Source organism: Mobula hypostoma, chromosome 24 (assembly GCF_963921235.1).
Source record: "Mobula hypostoma chromosome 24, sMobHyp1.1, whole genome shotgun sequence".
NCBI classification, from domain to species: domain Eukaryota; kingdom Metazoa; phylum Chordata; class Chondrichthyes; order Myliobatiformes; family Myliobatidae; genus Mobula; species Mobula hypostoma.
In genome coordinates, this window is record NC_086120.1 from 44,411,371 (window position 1) to 44,436,562 (window position 25,192).

Sequence of the window (25,192 nt, forward strand, 5' to 3'; positions counted from 1 at the left end):
TATGGGTGTGAGCACGTGGCCAAGTGGTTAAGGCATTGGACTAGCTACCCGAAGGTCATGAGTTCAAGCCCCAGCCGAGGGAACGTGTTGTGTCCTTGAGCAAGGCACTTAATCACACAGTGCTCTGCAATGACACTGCTGCCAAGCTGTATGGGTCCTAATGCCCTTCCCTTGGACAACATCAGTGTCGTGGAGAGGGGAGACTTGCAGCATGGGCAACTGCCGGTCTTCCATACAACCTTGTCCAGGTCTGCGCCCATGAGAGTGAAGACTTTCCAGGCGCAGATCCATGGTCTCGCAAGACTAACGGATACCTTTATTTTTTATTTATATATGGTGACAATGTGTACATTGATGATAAATTTACTCTGACCTTGTGAATTACAAATTGGTAACAGAATGTTTGGGATGGCATTGGGAACCTCCGGTCCTATTATTCCACCCCTACACTGATGCACCCAGCCTCCGGGGGCACATAAAAGCTTAGCCAAACAGTCTTCTATTTCCCAAACCAGCTAAATATTTGCCCTGTCAAACACACTAACCCTACCAGTGGCAGAAGTCAGTCCCAAGTTGGCAGAGGCAGCAACTTGAAAACAAACAAAGCTAGAATTAGAGGCAACACCCACAACATACTGGAGGAACTCAACAGGTCGGGCAGCATCTGTGGAAACGATCATTCAACATTTCGGGCTGGAACCCTTCATCAGGACTGAAGAGGGAAGGGGCGGGGGGGGGGGGTGAAGGAGAAGGCTGGTAGGTGCCAGGTGAAAAACCAGTAAGGGGGACTTACTGACGAAGGGTTCAGGCCCGAAACGTTGACTGGTCATTTCCACAGATGCTGCCCAACTTGCTGAGTTCCTCCAGCGAGTTGTGAGTATTGCTTTTAACACCAGCATCTGCAGATTATTTTGTGTTTAGAGTTAGGGGCAAACCATTTCAAGCCGTTACTTCAATGGCAAAGTCAATTTATTATTGAAGTACCTATATTTCACTATATACTTTGTTGAGGTTCATTTTCGTGCAGGCATTTACAGGGAAATAACAAAATACAATAGAATTTAGTAAAAATTATATACAAAGACTGACAAATAACCAATGCGCAAAATTGTAGGGATAAGAACTAAAAGAGAGAACATGAATTGTGGAGTCCTTGAAAATGAGCGTGTAGGCTGTGAACTCAGGTGAGTGAAGTTATCCACGCAGATTCAGAAAGCTTGATAGCTGAAGGCAGGGGAATAACTGTTCTTGAATTTGGCGGTGTGGGACCGAAAGCTCCTGTACCTCCTGCCCGAGATATTGGAGGCTCTTTGATGATGAGTGCGGCTACTAATTGACCTCAGCAGTTAATGCACCGACTGAACTACCCTTCGCAACCATTCTGCCTTGTGCATAGTTTATAACCTGGGGGGGTGGGGTGGGCGATGAGATTGATGCTGGGGCAAAAACTGCACACGGCTGAAAGGCGAGGACATTCCACAAGCCAGCGCAGGAACCCACCCTTCACTTCTCCCCGGTCTTTCTGCATCACGTGCGCGAAAGCGATCCCCGGCCTAATTAGAATACAACCCCGGTGATTGGCTGCCGGAGCGCCTCCCTACAACTCGATTTTGGTGCAATCCCCGGTGTCGCCCCCGTATTAACGTTAAACCCGTTGTTACCGGAGGGGAAGAAGACTTTTAGGGGTTAGAATTAAGCAGGCTGATTTTTACTGTCCGGTGTAATAAAATTCTTGCCGAGCACGACGCGGGGGGAAGGCAGGCTTGGCAATAATCGCCGTGCCGAGCGATGGACTTCCCCCATTCCCGGAGTTGGTCGGGTCTGCAGTAGCGCGCTGGCGGTCGCTCAGTTCATGCCGGCCCAAGATGGCCGATGCTTGGGCTCTGGTGACGGGGAGTCACGGAAGGGAGCGGATGACAAATTACATTTGAACTTTTTATTTTGACTCATTCATATATTAAAAGAAACCAACGCCCCTTCCTCCCCTCTTCTCTCCGCCCCCTTTGCTCTTCCATCTCGCCTCTCAGTTCCCCACCCCCACCTCCTCCTCCTTCCCCTCTCTTTTATTTTTTCGCCGCTTGTGTGATTTTGTCCAAAACCCCTTTTCAATCCGTCAAGACGTAGCATGATAGTGCCGGGAAGAAAATGGGCGAGAAGCACGAACTGCGTCTTAAAAGCCCAGTGGGCGCGGAGGCTGCTGTGTATCCCTGGCCCTTGCCGGTCTATGTAAGTGGAGGGAAGGCGAAAATGGTCCGAGGTTGTTCGCGGGCTCTCGGGCGGGGAGGAGGAAAGGGGGGTGCTGGGGAGGGGAAGGCTGCGCGGATCCGGGCCCAGCCGCTTCGACAGCTCCGCTCTCCCCGCTTATAGTGTCGTTAAGAGCGCGGCGGCGCTCCTGACGGTGGTGGTTGTCTGAGGGGAAGGGGTGGGGGGAAGTTGGATATCCTGAGCCGGTGTCCCGGACCCTTTGTCTCAGGCTTCCCCCCCCGAGGACAATTTAATTCCGTTTTGGCGGGGGGGCCGGTGCCGCTGAAAGTCCACTTTTAGAATGGGTGTTTATGTGTGCTCACCGGCGAGGGAAGCGGCTGTTTGCCGAAGGCGGTGTGATTGCGGGGATTTCAAACAGGACGGGCAGTTCCTCCATTGTGTTGGGAATGGATGCAGTCACTGGCGTTGTTGCCAGCCTTTCTCGTCTCCCCGCCCTGTAAACGTGACCTGGCCTGATTTGTTTTTGCTGACCTGTTTCGGACCGGGGCCCAACTCTATGCATTAACCCGGCGTGAACATTTTTTTCTCTCTACTGGGTCTGTTTAAGGAAGTGTTATTTCTACTTTCAGTTTATAACAGTTCACCACGTGCATGATTTTCTATTCCCCCTCTCCCGTCTGTTAGCTTCAATTATTCTGTGCTATTTTTGCGTTAAACTCTTAATCACGACTGAAGAGTGCTAGTGTGGAAACTGTCTGTGTTTGCTGTCTGTTTTGACTTCGGAATGACTGGAATTCACGAGCGACAACGTTTTCTGGACGTGTGTCTGTTTCCTATGAAGTTTAGATAGCACCGCCACTTGCCCCCCTGGAATCGTATCTTTCACAGCATACTGTTGAAGTTGTCGTTCTTCTTCGGCAATAAAACTGCACCAGTCGGCGAGTGGAAGCTGCTTGCGCCTATGGTAATAATGACCATGCGTTGTTATGGTTTGATAGTAGACGGCTCCGTGCTGACGTCCCCGCAAGCGGTGGGTGGGGAGACTCGTTTTGGCTGATCGGCGTTAAACAGCTGTTAGCTCAAAATGATACCATGTTCGACAGCTTAAGGGAAAAGACGAGGGTTTTCCCCTGCATGGGCTGAAATGTTGTCTTACTCCCCCAAAAAATCCACGTAATATTTGTGCTTTTTCAGAATCGGGTTATTATCACTGACATATTACTAGGTCATGAAACTTGTTTTTTTTTGGCAGTACAGTGGAACACTTTTTAAAAAAAAAACTACAAATTAAATAGTGCAAACTGGGAACAAAAAATATTTAGTGTACATGAATTCATTGTCCATTCAGAAATCTGATGGCAGAGGGGAAGAATCTGTGCCTAAAATGTTGAATATACATCTTCAGGCTCCTGCACTCCTCTTTGATGGTTGTGTAAGGTGATGTGAGGGGTGGAAACATTCATAACCACCTACATTGAGTTGGGGTTGACTTTAAGAGGCTGATCCAATGTGAAGATGTGAAGTTTCTTTAAAACCATGTGTTCTGTGTGTCGTTGACAATAAAGTTAGTTGTTACAGTTTCCCTTAAACTTAAAACACCTCTGTAGTTTTATTTATGAAAACCTACAGTAGCAGTGCGAAGAGGGCATGCCCTGGGTGATGGGGATCCATGAATACTGCCTTTTTGAAGCATTGGCTTATGGAACTGCCCCTGTGGAGCATGAAGATAGAGGTGAAGATGCCCATGATAAAGTTGCATACACAGTGTAACTTTCTGCAGGTTCTTTTGATCCTGTGTAGTGGCCCTTCCATACCAGATGGTGATGCTCTCCTTGGTACATCTGTAGAAATTTGCTACAGTCTTAGAGACTTGCGCACCGTTACAATTTGAGTCATTGAGTCACATTTGTCAATAAGTTAGAGCAAATGTGAGCATATTTGTTTTTGTATGCGATTTACAAAATGTGTATACTGTATATTCACATTACCAATAGAAGAAATACAATTTGAAAACAGTGAAGTCAAAGTATAGGATATTAGAGTGAATTAACATCATCTGATTAGTAATGTTTAAGGTTTTAGAACAAATGGGGCTCTGGTGAGATAGCATCTGTAATGTTGTGTACCTCTGGTCTCCTTACTTAAAGGAGGATATGATTGAAATACAGCAAGTACAACAAAGTTTTTACCAGATTACTAATTATTTGGGGTAGAATATACTTAAAGGACATTCCATTTAGAACAGACATGAGGAATTTCTTTAGTCAGAGGGTGATGAATCTGTGGAATTTATTGCCGCAGACAGTTGTGGAGGGCAAGTCATTTAAAGCAGAGGTTCATAAGGGCATAATAGGTTACAGGGAGCAGGCAGGAGAATGGGGTTAAGAAGGAAGGTAAATCACTCATGACTGAGTGGCAGATCAGATTCACGGACTGGCCTAATTCTGCTCCTAGATCGTCTTATTGAAGGGTAGAGTTGTTCTATAAGGAAGATTGAACTGGCTTTGCATGCAATGGCAGTTAGTAGAACTCCTCCAATTCATGGCTCCAGTGAACTGGGTTCTATGCTGATCTTTGTTGCTCTCTGTGTGGAGTTTGCATGTTCTCTCTGTGATCACGTGAGTTTCCTCCCCAGATGTTCTATTTTTGTTTCTTGCATCCCAAAGACATTGAGTTGGTAGATTAGTTGGTCGCTGTTGCCCCAGGTATGTTCTATGTTCTGTGAAAGTGGTAGAATTTTGGAGGAGGGATTTGTGAAACTAGGGAGAATAGATTGCAGGTTAACTTGATGGGCAAAGTCAATTGCTTTGTGATCTGATGTAGATAATGGTACTGTAGCATAAAAACCAGGATCAACAGGCTCCAGAACAGTTTCTTCCACCAGGCCATTAGACTGATTAACTCATGCTGATTTGAGTGTATTTCTATGTTACATTGACTGTTCTATTTATTATAAATTATTATAAATTACTATGATTGCACATTTAGACGGAGATGTAACGATATGATTTTTACTCATGTATGTGAAGGATGTAAGAAATAAAGTCAATTCAGTTCAAAGCGTTATAAGGAAATGTGGAGTTCTGTAGAACTTGGGAAAAGGAAAAGTAATGTGAGTGATCCATTTTTAAAAATTATTACGGATTTTATTAGGATTGATGTAAGGATAATTGCCCTGCTTGGGTTGTCTTGAACTTTGGGGAGTCATGGTTTCAAAATAAGAGGTTAGCTTTTCAAGACAAAGGTGAAGAAAAATTCCTTCAGAAAGCAGTGAATCATTGGAATTCTTTATACAAGAGCACGTCTGGGGCTCAGGTGCAGGGTTTTTGATTACAGAAGGAATTGAGGGATCATTGCAAAGTGATGCACAGGTGAAAAATCAGCCATCACCTTGAGGGAAGATGCAAACTATTTAAGGTTTTTTTTGGCTATTGTATTTATATCTTTAATGTTATCTTATTGGCTGTTACTTATCCAGTTTATTCCAGGGTATTTTTTTTGAAAAAATGTGGAAGGGAGTTTAACACTTGGCAGGTTTTCAGCAGGAGTTAATTAGATTTTTTGCTTATGACTCAAGTAGTACATCTTGAACTTTGAAGTAATGATCCTCTTCTGAAGCTTCATTAAAATTGGAGCTGGAAGTTGTACAAAAGCAATGTAACCTTCATGTTCCAGTTTTGTAAATTTTATCTCTAAATTTTTGAGCGAAAACTGCATGTGTATTACATCTTCAGAATATTGCATTTTGTTTTCTGAAATAGTCAAATATTTTATTAAACGTGTATTCCACTTACAAGTCCTTGTAGACATGTAAGTATGGTCACAAGCACACTTTAAATATGGCCACAAGCAAAAAGTGAGATCTCTGAGGTTACCAATGGAAATTTAGTTTTGGTTGGGGATTATATTGCATTGCATTAAAGAAACTATATTTATCTAATGCTTAATGTCATCCTTGGGAAAGTGGAGAATATTTTGATATTCCCAAATAGGTTCTGGAGAATTATTCATATCAACGTGCATTTGTATAGAACTGGACAAAAATAAACTTTTACTTTAATGCATGTATTTATAGTGTCCAAACATGCTGGTATGATCCTGAGAAATTGGTACAGATGACAGAAGGTTTGATTTAAGATGCATGTTTTGATCATTTTGTAAAAGGAGTAGGGGTGCAGAGTGGGAGAGAGCTTTATAGATGGAAGCAAAGTTTTGCTACGACGTGCTTGTTTGGAGACAATTTAAAGCAAGGATGCCTTATGGACATATTTGAACTTTTTTTCCTCCTCTTGAAGACATTATCGATACATGTGCTGCTATTTGATATTTTGTTACTTTCATAATTAGGCTAATTTGATGTAGGACCCTAGACTAGTGGTCCCCAACCACCGGGCCGCAAAGCATGTGCTATCGGGCCGCAAGGAAACAATATGATTTGGCGATATGAAACGATATGAGTCAGCTGCACCTTTCCTCATTCCCTGTCATGCCCACTGTTGAACTTGAACACACGCAAGGTCATTATGCATGCGAGGTCATCAGTCAGTCATTAAACTACAACTACTCGATGAGTACAAAAAACAAACGTGGCTTGAGAGTTTCTTTGGAAGAGGTGGTAGGGGACATAAAAGGCCTAATGATGATAACGCAGAGACTTCAGGGGAGAATGACAACTGTCTTCAAGTTGGCAGATGAAGTGTCTGCTTTCAAAGCCAAACTGGAACTGTGGGGACGGCGAGTGGACAGGGGCATATTTGACATGTTCCCACTATTAGCTGGGATTTTGGGAGAGTCTGAGGCTGCACTGTCCTTCTCACAGCTGGTGCGCGATCACCTATCTTCTCTGTCGACAGAATTCCAGTGTTACTTCCCAACCACAAATGACCCAAGACGTGCAAAGGAATGGGTCCGTGACCCATTTGTGAATGTCCCTAGTGAATCATCCATGTCAGCGCGGGAAGAAGATCAACTCCTCGAGCTTGCAAATGACGACGGGCTGAAAAGCATGTTTGACACAACATCTCTGCCGACATTCTGGATCAAAGTCAAGGCTGAATATCCTGAGATAGCCACGAAAGTACTGAAAACATCGCTTCCATTTCCAACAACATATCTCTGCGAAGCGGGGTTTTCTGCAATGAAGGCAACAAAAACTAAATTGCGGAATAGACTGGACACAAGGAACCCCCTTCGAGTATCGTCGTCTCCCATCACCCCTCGATAGGACCGTGTTATTGCAGGGAAACAAACCCAGGCCTCCCACTGATTCAGCAATATTGGTGTGTTGCAATGATTTTATATGTTCATACGAGGAAAATACGTGCTGTGTGTTTAATATCCAGATGTTACTTAAAATGTTATGATGCTATTGACTTATAATTGACTTTTCACTATATTCATGCGAGGAAAATATGTGCTGTGTTTAATATTAAATTCGTTAGATAGACCCTTTTAGAAACAAAATTGGCAAGAATATTGTCAATTTTAAACCGGTCTGTGGTGCAAAAAAAGGTTGGGGACCCCTGCCCTAGACAGTAAATTTTGATAACTTAGTTGACAAATGAGAACTGCTACTAATCCCAATAGTTTGAAGAATGCAATTAAGTAACAATGAAACAATAGTTAATTTCACCTTTTTTTTCCCATAAGTGTATGGACCCCTACCACCAGGCAGGAGGTACTGTAGCATTAGGACAAGGACTGCACTTCTCCCCCCAGGCCGTAAAACTATTGAACTCCCTGCCATTACTCAGGTTTCATCACATGTAAAGCACCACAATCTATGTTCCAAACCTATTCTGGTATCTGTCCCCCACTTTTCCTTCGCTACAACGACGACTGCATTGGCGCTGCATGCTGAGCTCGTTGACTTCATTAACTTTGCCTCCAACTTTCACCCTGCCCTTAAGTTTACCTGGTCCATTTCGGACACCTCCCTCCCCTTTCTAGATCTTTCTGTCTCTATCTCTGGAGACAGCTTATCCACTGATGTCTACTATAAGCCTACTGACTCACAGCTATCTGGACTATTCCTCTTCTCACCGTCTCTTGCAAAAGTGCCATCCCCTTCTCGCCATTCCTCTGTTTCCGCCACATCTGCTCTCAGGATGAGGCTTTTCATTCCAGGATGAGGGAGATGTCCTCCTTTTTTAAAGAAAGGGGCTTCCCTTCCTCCACCATCAACTCTGCTTTCAAATGCATCTCCCCCATTTCACGCACATATGCTCTCACTCCATCCTCCCGCCACCCCACTAGGGATAGGGTTCCCCTTGTCCTCACCTACCACCCCACCAGCCTCTGGGTCCAACAAATTATTCTCCGTAACTTCCGCCACCTCCAACGGGATCCCACCACTAAGCACATCTTTCCCTCCCCCACCCCCCCCCCGCTTTCCACAGGGATCGGTCCCTACGCGACTCCCTTGTCCATTCGTTCCCCCCCCCCCCCGTCCCTCCCCACCGATCTCCCTCCTGGCACTTATCCTTGTAAGCGGAACAAGTGCTGCCCATGCCCTTACACTTCCTCCCTCACCACCATTCAGGGCCCCAGACAGTCCTTCCAAGTGAGGTGACACTTCACCTGTGAGTCGGCTGGGGTAATAAACTGTGTCTGGTGCTCCCAGTGCGGCCTTCTATATATTGGCGAGACCCGACGCAGACTGGGAGATCGTTTCACTGAACACCTATGCTTTGTCTGCCAGAGAAAGCAGGATCTCCCAGTGGCCACACATTTTAATTCCATGTGCCATTCCCATTTTGATATGTCTATCCACGGCCTCCTCTACTGTAAAGATGAAGCCGCACTCAGGTTGGAGGAACAACACCTTATATTCTGTCTGGGTAGCCTCCAACCTGATGGCATGAACATTGACTTCTCAAACTTCTGCTAATGCCCCACCTCCCCCTCGTACCCCATCTGTTATTTATTTATATACATGCATTCTTTTTCCCTCTCCTTTTTCTCCCTCTGTCCCTCTCACTATACCCCTTGCTCATCCTCTGTGCTTTTTCCCCCCTCCCCCTTTTCTTTCTCCCTAGGCCTCCTGTCCCGTGATCCTCTCGTATCCCTTTTGCCAATCAACTGTCCAGCTCTTGGCTCCATCCCTCCCCCTCCCACTTTCAAATCTCTTACTAGCTCTTCTTTCAGTTAGTCCTGAAGAAGGGTCTCGGCCTGAAACGTCGACTGTACCTCTTCCTAGAGATGCTGCCTGGCCTGCTGCGTTCACCAGCAACTTTGTGTGTTGCTTGAATTTCCAGCATCTGCAGATTTCCTCGTGTTTACCTTAGTGTTTTAATTTATTTGTGGTAATATTCTTTGTCATGTGTGAATAATATGTACTGTATTGTGCAGCTTGGTCTCGGGAATATTCTCATTTGGTGGTATACACGTGCATGGTTGAATGGCAATAAACTGAACCTGAACTTGAAGTCTGGGACTGATGTCCGATGGAGATTGTCTGTATTACAGAACTTGTACTTTTACTCAGTTGACAATAAGGCATTGCAATCCTGGAAAACTTGCTATTTCCACTTGGTAATGGTCTAAATTATATAATTTGGATTTTCCCTTCAAACATTGAACGGAATTTATACTGCTTACTTTTAAATTGATTTTTATTTACAATGGCTGGTTTATTTGGTTTGTAGGTTGTCATAATTGGTTGTCATTAATATGTTCTCCATTCTTCAGTTTTAAAATGTGAAGTGCCCAAATGAGTTTTCTTTTTGCATATTGTGACATTTGATTTGCCTGGTTATCCTGGATGTTTTAAAATACTGATATTTCTGATGTAATATTGCATTTCTGGCTACCCCATCTGATACCCTGAACACAGTGATACCTCTTCTTGGTTACTTGTATGGCTGATTGCATCTTTTTTTTCCTTCCCCATCTCCATCATTTGTTTAGATCAGCAGTTCAGTAAATTGAGAATTTTGACCTTGCAGCCATAAAATGTCAAATATAATAAGAATATAAATGCTCGTCCTAAATATTCAAGTGTGAAGTAATATTTTTCATTTATATCGCCAAGTAAGTTTTCCTGCACATCTAAAATTTATATTGCAGTGGAACTGATCCTTCAAGTTTGAAGAATTTTCCAGTGAATTTTCACCATGAGGTTGCCTGTCTGACTTAACCTTGTAACCTTGAGGATTGGAGGGTGGCTAATGTAACTCCACTTTTTAAAAAAGGAGGGGGAGAGAAACCGGGGAATTATAGACCAGTTAGCCTAATGTCAGTGGTGGGGAAACTGCTGGAGTCAGTTATCAAGGATGTGATAACAGCACATTTGGAAAGCGGTGTAATGATCGGACAAAGTCAGCATGGATTTGCGAAAGGAAAATCATGTCTGACGAATCTCATAGAATTTTTTGAGGATGTAACTAGTAGAGTGGATAGAGGAGAACCAGTGGATGTGGTATATTTGGATTTTCAAAAGGCTTTTGACAAGGTCCCACACAGGAGATTAGTGTGCAAACTTAAAGCACACGGCATTGGGGGTAAGGTATTGGTGTGGGTGGAGAATTGGTTAGCAGACAGGAAGCAAAGAGTGGGAATAAACGGGACCTTTTCAGAATGGCAGGCGGTGACTAGTGGGGTACCGCAAGGCTCAGTGCTGGGACCCCAGTTGTTTACAATATATATTAATGACTTGGATGAGGGAATTAAATGCAGCATCTCCAAGTTTGCGGATGACACGAAGCTGGGTGGCAGTGTTAGCAGTGAGGAGGATGCTAAGAGGATGCAGGGTGACTTGGATAGGTTGGGTGAGTGGGCAAATTCATGGCAGATGCAATTTAATGTGGATAAATGTGAAGTTATCCACTTTGGTGGCAAAAATAGGAAAACAGATTATTATCTGAATGGTGGCCGATTAGGAAAAGGGGAGGTGCAACGAGACCTGGGTGTCATTATACACCAGTCATTGAAAGTGGGCATGCAGGTACAGCAGGCGGTGAAAAAGGCGAATGGTATGCTGGTATTTATAGCGAGAGGATTCGAGTACAGGAGCAGGGAGGTACTACTGCAGTTGTACAAGGCCTTGGTGAGACCACACCTGGAGTATTGTGTGCAGTTTTGGTCCCCTAATCTGAGGAAAGACAGCCTTGCCATAGAGGGAGTACAAAGAAGGTTCACCAGATTGATTCCTGGGATGGCAGGACTTTCATATGAAGAAAGACTGGATGAACTGGGCTTGTACTCGTTGGAATTTAGAAGATTGAGGGGGGATCTGATTGAAACGTATAAGATCCTAAAGGGATTGGACAGGCTAGATGCAGGAAGATTGTTCCCGATGTTGGGGAAGTCCAGAACGAGGGGCCACAGTCTGAGGTTAGAGGGGAAGCCTTTTAGACCGAGATTAGGAAAAACTTCTTCACACAGAGAGTGGTGAATCTGTGAAATTCTCTGCCACAGGAAACAGTTGAGGCCAGTTCATTAGCTATATTTAAGAGGGAGTTAGATATGGCCCTTGTGGCTACGGGGGTCAGGGGGTATGGAGGGAAGGTTGGGGTGGGGTTCTGAGTTGGATGATCAGCCATGATCATAATAAATGGCGGTGCAGGCTCCAAGGGCCAAATGGCCTACTCCTGCACCTATTTTCTATGTTTCTATGTAATTACAGTAGATTCCTCTTTTGCTTTGGCAGAATTTCTATTAAATAAGCATGGTGCTGTTGACTTGTCAAATGCTTGTAATATAGGTTGGAAATTACATTTCTGGTATATTCTCCATCTCTGGTTTTAGAACTTCTGGAGAAACAGTAATTGATAACTTGTTGTTATTGATATAGCACAGAATGTTGATCAATTTAGTGCAGGGGGTAGCCTTCTGTTACTCAAGTGCGATTCTTAGAATTTGAGTCATATTCATCGAACAGGGAGGTCATACTAGAGTATTTTTTACATGGGTAAAATGAATGTTAGCATGTGAAGATTAGATAACGGGTTAATGGGGTGTAGCTGAAAAATGATTAAAAATGACCAGTATTTCTGAAAATTAATGAAGGGATGTAAGAGTGATCCTCAGAGCATGAAGAGTGGCTGGTGGTAAGAAAATGAATGAAATGAGGAATAATGAGTACTGGTGCTATTAAATGGAAATTGTCAGTCAGGACAAGACTTAATAATGTACAGCTGAAGGCTCTCTAGTTCAGCCAGCTGGTCTCCCATAATACTGATAAATTGTGCATCACAAAATAAACACAGCTCACTCTCCTTGATACCATACTGTGGTCTGGGATAAGCAAAAAAGGGCAAAAATCCTATCCAACCTAGAAAGATGATGAAACCTAATTCAAGATCCTGGTCTGGATCTGAATTTCCTGAGATACAGAAGTTGTTTTGGAGTTGATTTGTGACTACTGGAGAAAGTAAGCAGGTCAGGCAACTTCTATGGAGAGGAATAAAGAGCTGACACTTTATCAGGAATTGAAAGAAGGGGGAAGAAGTCAGAATAAGAAGGTGGTGGGGGGCACGGGGAATTGAGATGATCAGAAGCAGGTTCAGTTTGGTTTTGAAGGAATTCATTGAGTTGATGCGCACAGTATGAGACAGCAACATGTTCAAGAAATCCATTGTTCTCTTGTGGAGGAAAACACCACCTATCTTTTAACCTTAATTTGACTTATACAGTTTATAATTGAGAAGCCTGGCCTTGATTGATTTATTTAATTCGAACATGCTATCAACCCTGCCCAGAAGAAGGCAATGGCAAACCACTTCTGGAGGAAAAACTTAGCAAGAACAATCATGGTCATGGAAAGACCATGTTTGTCCATGTCATATGAAACGGTACAAGTTGGACGACCGAACATAGCCCATTTCCAAAAAAAGAATTATCTGATTTGATGAGGCCAGAGTCCATACTTGTCTTAAGCTCCAACTCCCTTGGTCCACTTTTATTGCCGAGGTGCTTTTACTGCAAGTTAGTTTATTGCCCTATTCTGCATTTTTTTTCTGAAACCAAAAGCAAAACTATTTCATAGACTAACCAGCTCTTCAGTAGGAAATTATGCCTTGCCTTTTTCCCACAAATGTACTTGAACTCTACCTCAATGTTTTTTGATATTGCTTTTGAGATATTTGTACCATAATATTTAGGTGTCTTTCTCCACCTCTTATTTTGAGGAGTGTATGAATGTTGGGTGGCGTGGGTGGCATGTTGGAGATACGACTCTACCAAAGGAGGTGTAAGGTGCTTCTTCCCTCTGTCAGCTTACAGGTCACTCTTGGGCAAGGTGTAGTATCTGCTTAGCCCTGCCCCCACCCCGATGAGGATCATGTGAAGCTATGGGAGCAGCTAGTGCATATCACAAGTCCTGGTTATGTGATCACTGACCTCAGGCAGACAATCTTGGAAGAGTATTGATAATTAATGGATGGGGTCATCTGTCTTGTAAAGACACTGCCCAGAAGAAGGCAATGGCAAAACACTTATGTAGAAAAATTTGCGAAGAACAATCATGGCCGTGAGACCATGATCGTCTATCTCATACAGTTAATGTCAAGCCTAGCCCAGATGCTTAACACTGCTTTTGTCCAGGCCAATGATGAGCTCAGTGTTACATTTTGCCATTCTCTTTCTCCCCTCCCTGCCCGCCCACAGCCCCCACCTACAGATTATGTATGAAGGTCAATCCGCCCAACATCAATCCTTGCTGAATACCATTGTTGAAAGGTTTTTCCAAGATGGTTCAAGTGTATCCCAATGTGCTTTCCAGCTTTGTCAAACTTTATTCTAGCTCTATTTGCTATCAGTTGTTTTAGCATACCTAATACTTAGCAAGTTCTGTCATACACAAGTTTATTTTTCCTCAAGTGAAAATGATAGTAAAATCATTTTGGGTGTCCCTAATGTCTTTATCTAATCAATAATGCTTTGCATCTGTACTAGTAAGTTCAAACATCTGGGTTATCTTCCAGGTGTGTAGTAACCATCTCAGTGCAGTGAGCTTTTGGGAAAATATGTTTGCATTGCTTCCAAATCACATGTTGCCAGAGGACCTTGGGTGGGGATCATCTGGTCTAACTGCTCTGTTTAGTTTTTGTCTTAATTAGAAACAACATTTTCATCTAACTTAATACCAGTTTTATTAAAACATAAAACTGTTGCAAGGACACTCGCTTATTCGGAATTTATCTTGAAATTCCCTCTTTTGGCCAGGTGCAATCTTTAATTTGTCAATAGGCTATTTCTGCAGTCCGAACTAATTGCACTCTGTGTGCCGTCTTTTTTAATACACTGAGTTCACCGAGTTAGTTCAGTATTACATATCATTTAATTTTGGGGATTTAAGCGTACATTTAGTGGGAAGGGTCTTGGTCCGAAGCATCGACTATACTCTTTTCTGTAGATGCTGCCTGTCCTGCTGAGTTTCCCTTGCATTTTGTGTGTTGCTTGGATTTCCAGCATCTGCAGACTTTATCTTGTTAGCATACATTTTTTGTTTATATATCGACACATTTAGACACCTTAGTTTTTATCATCCTTCCTTATATATAGGCTGTTTTTTTGATTGCTTAGCTCTTGTTCTACAATATTTTTCATTTGTTGGACTTAACACTACTTGGGTGAGCAGGTTTATTTTTTATCAACTGAGTAAGATTATGGAGGCAGAAAGGAAATACTGATGGAATTGATTTGTGCTGACATGGGGGCAGTGAGGTATTGATTTAAACCCTTTAGAAAATGAGCACTGACATAGAAACATAGAAAATAGGTGCAGGAGTAGGCCATTTGGCCCTTTGAGCCTGCACCGCCATTCAGTATGATCATGGCTGATCATCCAACTCAGAACCCTGTACCCTGCCTTCTCTCCATACCCCCTGATCTCTTTAGCCACAAGGGCCATATCTAACTCCCTCTTAAATATAGCTAATGAACTGGCCTCAACTGTTTCTTGTGGCAGAGAATTCCACAGATTCACCTCTCTCTGTGTGAAGAAGTTTTTCCTCATCTTGATCCTAAAAGGCTTCCCCTTTATCCTTAAACTGTGACCCCTCGCTCTGGACTTCCCCAACATCAGGAACAATCTTCCTGCATCTAGCCTGACCAATCCTTTTAGAATTTTATACGTTTCAATAAGATCCCCCCTCAATCTTCTAAATTCCAGCGAGTATAAGCCTAGTTGATCCAGTCTTTCATCATATGAAAGTCCTGCCATCCCAGGAATCAATCTGGTGAACCTTCTTTGTACTCCCTCTATGGCAAGAATGTCTTTCCTCGGATTAGGGGACCAAAACTGCACACAATACTCCAGGTGTTGTCTCACCAAGGCCTTGTACAACTGCAGTAAAACCTCCCTGCTTCTGTGCTCGAATCCTCTTGCTATGAATGCCAGCATACCATTTGCCTTTTTCACCGCCTGCTGTACCTGCATGCCCACTTTCAATGTCTGGTGTACAATGACACCCAGGTCTCGTTGCACCTCCCCTTTTCCTAATCGGCCACCGTTCAGATAATCTGTTTTCCTGTTCTTGCCACCAAAATGGATAACCTCACATTTATCCACATTAAATTGCATCTGCCATGAATTTGCCCACTCACTTAACCTATCCAAGTCACCCTGCATCCTCTTAGCATCCTCCTCACAGCTAACACTGCCGCCCAGCTTTGTGTTATCCGCAAACTTGGAGATGCTGCATTTAATTCCCTTGTCTAAGTCATTAATATATATTGTAAACAACTGGGGTCCCAGCACTGAGCCTTGCGGTACCCCACTGGTCACTGCCTGCCATTCTGAAAAGGTCCTGTTTATTCCCACTTTTCCTGTCTGCCAACCAATTCTCTAGCCACATCAATACCATACCCCCAATACCGTGTGCTTTAAGTTTGCACGCTAATCTCCTGTGTGGGACCTTGTCAAAAGCCTTTTGAAAATCCAAATATTCCACATCCACTGGTTCTTCCCTATCCACTCTACCAGTTACATCCTCAAAAAATTCTGTGAGATTCGTCAGACATGATTTTCCTTTCACAAATACATGCTGACATTGTCCGATGATTTCATTGCTTTCCAAATGTGCTGTTATCACATCTTTGATAACTGACTCTAGCATTATCCCCACCACCGATGTCAGGCTAACCGGTCTATAATTCCCTGGTTTCTCTCTCCCTCCTTTTTTAAAAAGTGGGGTTACATTAGCCACCCTCCAATCCTCAAACTAGTCCAGAATCTAAAGATTGAAAAATTTTGAAAAATTATCACTAATGCATCCACTATTTCTTGGGCTACTTCCTTAAGCACTCTGGAATGTAGACCTTCTGGCCCTGGGGATTTATCTGCCTTTAATCCCTTCAATTTACCCAACACCACTTCCCTACTAACATGTATTTCCCTCAGTTCCCCCATCTCACTAGACCCTCGGTCCCCTACTATTTCCAGAAGATTATTTATGTCCTCCTTAGTGAAGACAGAACCAAAGTAGTTATTCAATTGGTCTGCCATGTCCTTGTTCCCCAGGATCAATTCACCTGTTTCTGACTGTAAGGGACCTACATTTGTCTTAACCAATCTTTTTCTTTTCACATATCTATAAAAGCTTTTAAAGTCAGTTTTTATGTTCCCTGCGAGTTTTCTCTCATAATCTTTTTTTCCCCTTTCCTAATTAAGCCCTTTGTCCTCCTCTGCTGGACTCTGAATTTCTCCCAGTCCTCAGGTGTGCTGCTTTTTCTGGCTAATTTGTATGTTTCTTCTTTGGAATTGATACTACCCCTAATTTCCCTTGTCAGCCATGGGTGCACTACCTTCCTTGGTTTATTCTTTTGCCAAACTGGGATGAACAATTGTTGTAGTTCATCCATGCGATCTTTAAATGCTTGCCATTCCATATCCACCGTAAACCTTTTAAGTATCATTTGCCAGTCTATCTTAGCTAATTCATGTCTCATACCTTCAAAGTTACCCTTCTTTAAGTTCAGAACCTTTGTTTCTGAATTAACTATGTCACTCTCCATCTTAATGAAGAATTCCACCATGTTATGGTCACTCTTACCCAAGGGGCCTTGCACGACAAGATTGCTAATTAACCCTTCCTCATTGCTCAAAACTCACTCCAGAATGGCCTGCTTTCTAGTTGGTTCCTCGACATGTTGGTTCAGAAAACCATCCCGCATACATTCCAAGAAATCCTCTTCCTCAGCACTCTTACCAATTTGGTTCACCCAATCTATATGTAGATTGAAGTCACCCATTATAACTGCTGTTCCTTCATTGCACGCATTTCTAATTTCCTGTTTAATGCCATCCCCAACCTCTCTACTACTGTTAGGTGGCCTGTACACAACTCCCACCAGCGTTTTCTGCCCCTTAGTGCTATGCAGCTCTTCCCATATCGATTCCACATCCTCCCGGCTAATGTTCTTCCTTTCTATCACGTTAATCTCCTCTCTAACCAGCAACGCTACCCCACCTCCTTTTCTTTCTTGTCTATCCCTCATGAATATTGAATATCCCTGAATGTTGAGCTCCCATCCTTGGTCACCCTGGAACCATGTCTCTGTGATCCCAACTATATCATATTCATTAATAACTATCTGCAGTTTCAATTCATCCACCTTGTTACGAATACTCCTTGCATTGATACACAAAGCCTTCAGGCTTGCTTTTACAACGCTCTTAGCCCTTATACAATTATGTTGAAAAGTGGCCCTTTTTGATTTTTGCCCTGGATTTGCTTTTACTTTTCACCTTACTACTTTTTGCTTCTACCCTCATTTTGCACCCCTCTGTCTCTCTGCACTTGTCCCCATCCCTCTGCCACATTAGTTTAAATCCTCCTGAACAACAGTAGCAAATGCTCCCCTTAGGACATTGGTTCCAGTCCAGCCCAGGTGCAGACCGTCCTGTTTGTACCGGTCCCACCTCCTCCAGAACTGGTTCTAATGCCCCAGAAATTTGAATTCCTTCCCCTTGCACCATTTTTCAAGCCACTGGCACTTGGATATACTGTAAATAAAATAAAGGCAACAAGAATTTGGTTGGCAAAATGAAGTTGATGGGGGCAAAGGTAGGTTGAGAAAGTGGGGCAAGTCATGGTATTGGTGGTTTTCTGGAGTTCTTTCTCTGCCCTTCTTTCATGAGATCTGAATTGCAAAATTTAAATTTTATCTGGCGTGGCTTGCTCATGTCCTGCATGTGAGTTCAGAAGAGCCTCCAGTTTGTCATGCCAAAATATCTTTTTAATACAATGACTCAACTAAAACATTATTTAGCTGGTATTTATAATGTGAAAATGCCCTAAATTGGAAAATACTTTCAATGTCAACTTAATCCTTGGACTGAATTAACAAAATTCCAGTAATTCTTAAAAGATTATTAAATTCCAAAATATTCAGTATTTAATTTTAACTAAATGCCTATAAAAGAAACCACGATGTAACAAATACAGGTAGTCCTTGGGTTATGTGAGGGTTCTGTTCCTTACCACTGTCTGTATGCAGATTTATTTTGTATATCAGAAATACCTGTTTTCTATAGCTATACACACATCTCTCTTTATATACTTGTTATAATTCTTTCATCCTAGCACTACCAATAATTAATCTTATGGAATATGTACATAATCCAGTCAGTAACGAATGCTGCAAAACACTTATTCTCAAAACTATCTTGAGTAATGCTTTAAAAAAAATGGGAAAATTTGTGTAAAGATGCATTTCTGTAAGCAGGTTGTCTGTAACTGGGGGAGTCCCTGTGCCATTAACTGTGTATTCAAAGAGAAAAGGGTCAGTTTTATAAAATGTATAACGCTGTTTCTGTGAGAATATGGTTTCGATCTATATTTAAATGTAATCACTCTAAAGTTTGAGCAGCATTTTGAATAGATCTTTTCTATTGCAAACCAGAAAACAGTTTGCATTAATGCCATTGAAGACTAACGTATCATGGACTTCATCAGCTGGCATCTCAAGTTACAGGAAAAATATAATCAAAATTATCCATGCAAGTTCCTCTAAATTCCCCAGCAGAATTAGTGGCTGAACATTGGTAGTCTCTCCCAGCCATCATCGTCACAATTGAAACCCTAGTTACTTTGTCAGTTATATTGGACGGGCCATATCATTGGAATGTTAGATATCACACTCCCTAAAATGGAATTCTGCTTCAAACTCAATCCTGGGGAAAGATGACCATTTAGTGAGAAGGTAGGATTCAAGGATGTACTCAAAAGTTTCCTTGAAGTCCAACATTCCCACTGACTCCTAGGTGCTTCTGGTCCATAATCTTATTGTTGCAGAAAGAGCATTTGGACAGTATTCCCAACCAGAGGCCATGCGTTAGGTACATAGAAGCTCTGTATAAGCAATGGAAAACAGTGTACCATCTCATAGACTGCCCACCCTCCCCACCCGTCAGTTACCTCCTGCTCCAACTTTCTAAAAAAAAATCCTAGGTTCCTATATTGAGTCAACAAGCTGGAATGGAAATATATCAAAGTTCAAAGTAAATTTATTATCTAAGTACATACATTACTGTGCAAAAGTCTTAGGCATATATCGCTAGAGCATTTAAGACTTTTGCACAGTACTGTATATTGGTTAAAGTAGGAAGGTGGTTGGGAAACAGCAATAAGAGTACTTAGCTTTGTATTGGCTCAGTAGTATTAAGTGTTACTGTACTTGGTAACTGGAAAGACACAATATACAGTACTGTGTAAACGTCTTAGGCACCCTAGCTATACCTGTATATATGTTATGGCTTTTGCACAGTGCTGTATATGTCACCATATACAACCCTGAGATTCATTTTCTTGTGGGCATTCACATTAAATACAAAGAAACATAGAATCAATGAATACTGCAGACAAGCAAGGACAGACAAAAAGCCAATATGCAAATACAAAAAAAAACAAGGTAACAATAAATAAGTAATGTTGAGAATGTGAGTTGTGTAGTCCTTGAAAGTGAGTCTAGGTTATGGAAGTGTTGAGGTGAGTAAAGTTATCCACTCTTGTGCGTAATATCTGTTCGTCAACCCAGTGCTGTGGGAGCTGAGGCTCCTGTACCACCTCCATGATGGCAGCAGCAAGAAGTGAGCATGGCCCAGATGGTGGGGGTCCTTTGACAGCACTCCTTGTGCCTGTGCTCAATGGTGGAAAGGGGCTTAGCTGTGATGGACTGGGCTGAATCCACTGCATCCCAAGGGATCTATCTTGGTCCCAAGGAACCACCAACCAAGAGTTAATCCTGATGAAGTGTCTCAGCCTGAAATGTTGTCTGTTTACCTTTCCAGAGAATGCTGCATGATTCTCTAGCATTTTCTGTGTGTTAACCAAGAGGCAAAATGTCCTAATTATTGTAATTTGATACTTTTGCTGCAATGTTGTATTTATGAATTGTTTTACCCCTGATATTTGCATGCAGATATTTAATTTGCTCTTATCAACGCAGATTCTTTAAAGGTCATGGTCTGTATAACCCTTGTTCTTTTATCAGCAATATGATATTTTGGAGCCAAAATTGTTTATTTTTAACCTAGGTGTGTGTAACTGATTCTGGGGACTTGAGCATAAATATACATGTCGGCACTCTGTAGCTATGAGTGTGTTGAGCCGTCAGGAGTATTGTCTTTTGTATGAAGTATTAAACCAAAGCCTCGCCTTTTCTCACGGACTGAAACAAATATCTCAAAGGTTCTCATGCTGATCAGTTTCAAATGTTAACACTTCTACGATTCTGTTTCTCTACAGCAAATAAAACTTCAGTTATGATTGGAAATGATCCTGCTCACCTGGCTAATAAATCACACTCCCATCAAAGTTTCACCTGGAAATCTCATTGGGTTTCATTGTGTTAACTGGTGTTTGGAAAGGGAATATAGATTAGTTGGCTGTTTTGAAGATGACCTCGTGAGTTAGGTAGCTTAGTGATGTTCATGTTTATTTGTATCATCTGGTCACCTTTGCATTATTGTTGGTGGACTTAATGCAACAGTTTCTAAACTTCAAAACTGCTACTTGTTTAAAGTGTTTCAGGGTACCCCAAGGTCCTGAATGATGTTCTGTAAATGCAAGTATTCTTGAGATTTATACTACCTTTATTCACTTTAAAAGATTAACAAATTGTATTCTGACTGTTGAGTAGTCTGCATCCCTTGAGTTGAGGATTGGTTACTGCAGAGTTGATAAATAGATGCATAGTTGTAGCATTAAGACCATAAAGTGGGGAAGTAAAATAAAACATTGGTTAAAATTACTTTAATTGCATTAGGCTGCTCAATTTGCCTTTCATTATTACAAGCTTATAAGATTCTTTCATTAATAGCTTTTAAAGAAAATATAAAATGCTGTGTCTTTTTATATTTTGTGCATTAAAGAAATTCCTGCCCTAGGGAGAATTAATTTCTCAAAATTTCTATATATACATAGGCATTTGCTGAGTAACAAGCACTTTCCTTTATTACAGATGTCCATGTGTTGATTTTGATCATAAACTGAGAAATGCAGAAAATTCTTGCAGCCATAGTATTGCAATGAATGGCATCAACAACACTAGACTGTTAAGAATAAACTATTACTAAGCGTGGTGACCAAAAGGAAAATAGTTCTGTCACTTGTAGGAGTGAACTTTGTGCTGGACTTTTGAACTTAATATTATCAGTATACATTTAAGTAAGGACGTCCATAAATTAGCTTGTACAGTAATCCTATATTAACAACTTTTTTGTAATGGAAGAGCGTAGCTATTTTTAATCAAAATTGTATTATTTAAGTAGTGTACAAAAAAATGGGATTGCTTGAAGAACTGTTGGTTAGCCATGAACCAACACTGAAGATCCATAAGTTGGATATTCTATAGGATCTTTTGTTATTTGATTTGTGACTAATCCGTTGTTCCCATTTTACCAAAATGTTAGTGTTTTGCATGTGGAATTTTATGTTCACCACACAGCTAACAGTTGATTAATTTAATCTAGGTTGCAGTGCCTTCCCTGAGAAAACCACATTCATTAAACTGAATTGGAGAGCAAATGGGTACATACATATGTATTCAATTGTAAAATGGAAATACTGGAAGAACTGACAATTTTTTTTAAATCCTGAAAAATAAAGCCATAGTAATCGTAATTTACAAGTAAACTTCCATGGAGTTTTTTTTGTTCATCTTTTCAGTTAACAAAAGTTTAATAAAAGCTTTGATCTCTTGGCAAACAAACTTTAGACCATAAGATATAGGGGCAGTAGTAGGCCATTCAGCCCATCGAGTCTGCTCCACCATTCAATCATGGGCTGATCCAATTCTCCCAGTTATCCCCACTCCCCTGCTTTTATCCCATACCCTTTGATGCCCTGGCTAATCAAGAACCTTTCTGTCTCTGCCTTAAATACACCCAATGACTTGACCTCCACAGCCGCTCGTGGCAACACATTCCACAGATTTACCACCTTCTGACTATAGTAATCTATCGGCATCTCAGTTCTAAAACGACGTCCTTCAAACCTGAAGTCGTGCCCTCTTGTCCTAGAATCCCCTACAATGGGAAATAACTTTGTCATATCGAATCTGTTCAGGTCTTTTAACATTCGGAATGTTTCTATGAGATCCCCCCCCCTCATTCTCCTGAACTCCAGGGAATACAGTCCAAGAGCTGCCAGATGTTCCTCACATGGTAACCCTTTCATTCTGGGAATCATTCTCGTGAATCCTCTCTGAACCCTCTCCAATGTCACTATATCCTTTCTAAAATAAGGAGCCCAAAACTGCACACAATACTCCAAGTTTGATCTCTCGAGTGCCTTATAGAACCTCAACATCACATCCCTGCTGTTGTATTCTATACCTCTAGAAATGAATGCCAACATTGTCTTCGCCTTCTTCACAATCAACTCAACCTGGAGGGTAACCTTTAGGGTATCCTGCACAAGGACTCCCAAGTCCCTTTGCATCTCTGCATTTTGAATTCTCTTCCCATCTATATAATAGTCTGCCCATTTATTTCTTCCACCAAAGTGCATGACCATGCATTTTCCAACATTGTATTTCATTTGCCACTTCTTTGCCCAGTCCCCTAAACTATCAAGTTTCTCTGCAGGCTCTCTGTTTCTTCAACACTACCTGCTCCTCTAACTATCTTTGTATCATCGGCAAATTTAGCCACAAATCCATTAATACTGTAGTCCAAATCATTGACATACATCGTAAAATTTTGTATGCATTCTTTCTCTGCCTCATTTCATCCAACCCAAAATTATTGATTAATGTTTCTCATTTCAAATTTTGTGAATTATTGTTATTCTAAATATGTTGGACAAGTGGTCAAAAGCGTGGTAGATGGAGATTAGCATGAAGAAATGCAAGATTATCCATTTTGATTGGAAAAAAAGTTATAGATGATCTGAATGTTAATAGATTGGGAGAAGGGAAACTGTGGAAAGACCTGGGATTCCTTGTGCACCAGTTGCTGAAAACACTTGTTTGGTGCAGCAAGCAATTTGGAAAGCTGATGGTGTATTGGTCTTTGCAGGAGGATTTGAGAACAAGGCTAAGGACGTTGCTGCCGCTAAACGGGCCCGGGGTAAAACCCAAGAGTCTGCAGATGCTGTAATCTGTGCGCCAGGGCAAGACTCCACCTGGAATTTTGTGTGCAGTTCAGTGTCCTTTTAGAAGAAGGATGCTTTTTTTCACCAAGGAGGCGGACCTATAAAGGCGATTGCTGGGATGAAGGTGTTGATGATGAGGAATAGAGTTGGGGTTAGAATGGAAGAAGGAAAGGGTATTGATAATCATTTTGAATGTTAGAGCAATGCCAAATGGCTCCTTCCTGTTACTGTGATGATCTCTGTATTGTGCTGGGATGAAACATTTTCGAATATTTGCCTTACATTAGTCAATGACACTTTCTGTTTCTCTGATTTTTTTTTGATCAAAAGATCAATCAAAGCAAAAGCTACAGAGCTGGAAATCTGAATTGAAACACAAAAAATTAATATAATAAAGCCGTGCCCATTAAGCGATTTCAACTCTTCTGATCTTGAGCCCTTTTTATTCTACCTGGGGAGAAATACTGACTCTTGGGATTCCCTGACTGCTTAAAGTAGTGAGTGAGCATTTGGCATGGTGTTCAGAATTTGTCTATGGGTTGGGAGAGCACAGAGCAGTAAACAGTGGTTCTGTCATGTACCTCCTGACTCATTTGTGAAAGAAACTGTGGTTTGCATGTTGGCCAGAGAAGCAAAAGTAAATCATTCTTAATCTTGTGAGACCATCTGATTTGTACTGAACTGCTATATTGTACTTGCTGATATTCGATGGCATCAGTTCTCCATTTTATTAACTTGAAACTGTTTCTTTATACCTCAGCATTCTGCTCTCAAAAATGTTATTGTTGGCAAATTTAGTCAGGGAGCACTACAGTCCATGCGAATGATTAATCTGCTGAGTCCTTTTGACCCTCACCAGGAGCATAGCTCTCCATACCTCTCCCATCCACTTTGCTGCTCTGTTTTTCCTTTTGTCCACATTTTAATTGCATGATTGATTATGAGTTGCAATGCAGAATAATCCTTTAATGAGACATTAATGAACTCCTCACTTGACTACCTTTACCATTGAACATGTAATCTGAGTTTTAACAGCATTTCAGAGGATACTTCTAATATATTAAATGTTTGTGCCAGTGCTCTTGCACAGTAATATCTGAAGCATTTTGTTAGTTGCCAGAGAAAATTGAAGTGTTAGTTCTATAAATATAATAAGGGGTGCTAACCTCAAGTAGCCTTAGAATGCAAACTGCACAGACCAACGATAATGTGCAACTGTAGTTGCTAAATCTGTTTTTAAGAAATAAAACTTGTTTTAATTATAGATGGAGAGCAGTAATGCAAACTTGGAGTTAAAACTGATCTGTGTGATATCTGGGAAAAGCCCAAACTCCAATAAAGTAGATGTCAACAGTGTGTTCTGGTTTAAGATTATTCATTCTCTCCTTGCCTTCCCATTTGGCTTCTAGACCATGGGTACTCTGCTTTCCATTAATGGGTAGTTC

General features: G+C 41.7%; 1 protein-coding gene across 3 annotated transcripts in view; it reads left to right on the top strand.

Moving 5' to 3' along the window:
* The first annotated feature begins 1,817 nt into the window (after positions 1–1,817).
* The window catches only part of dot1l (DOT1-like histone H3K79 methyltransferase), a 97,129-nt gene continuing 73,754 nt past the window's right edge, over positions 1,818–25,192 (top strand). Inside the window, exon 1 of one of the 3 annotated variants that reach the window (XM_063032116.1) lies at positions 1,818–2,226. In XM_063032116.1, the coding sequence (XP_062888186.1) occupies positions 2,146–2,226 (81 nt within the window). In that variant the 5' untranslated portion in view covers positions 1,818–2,145. The remainder of the gene's footprint in view (positions 2,227–25,192) is intronic. The other 2 variants (XM_063032115.1, XM_063032117.1) reach the window with 2 other exon arrangements.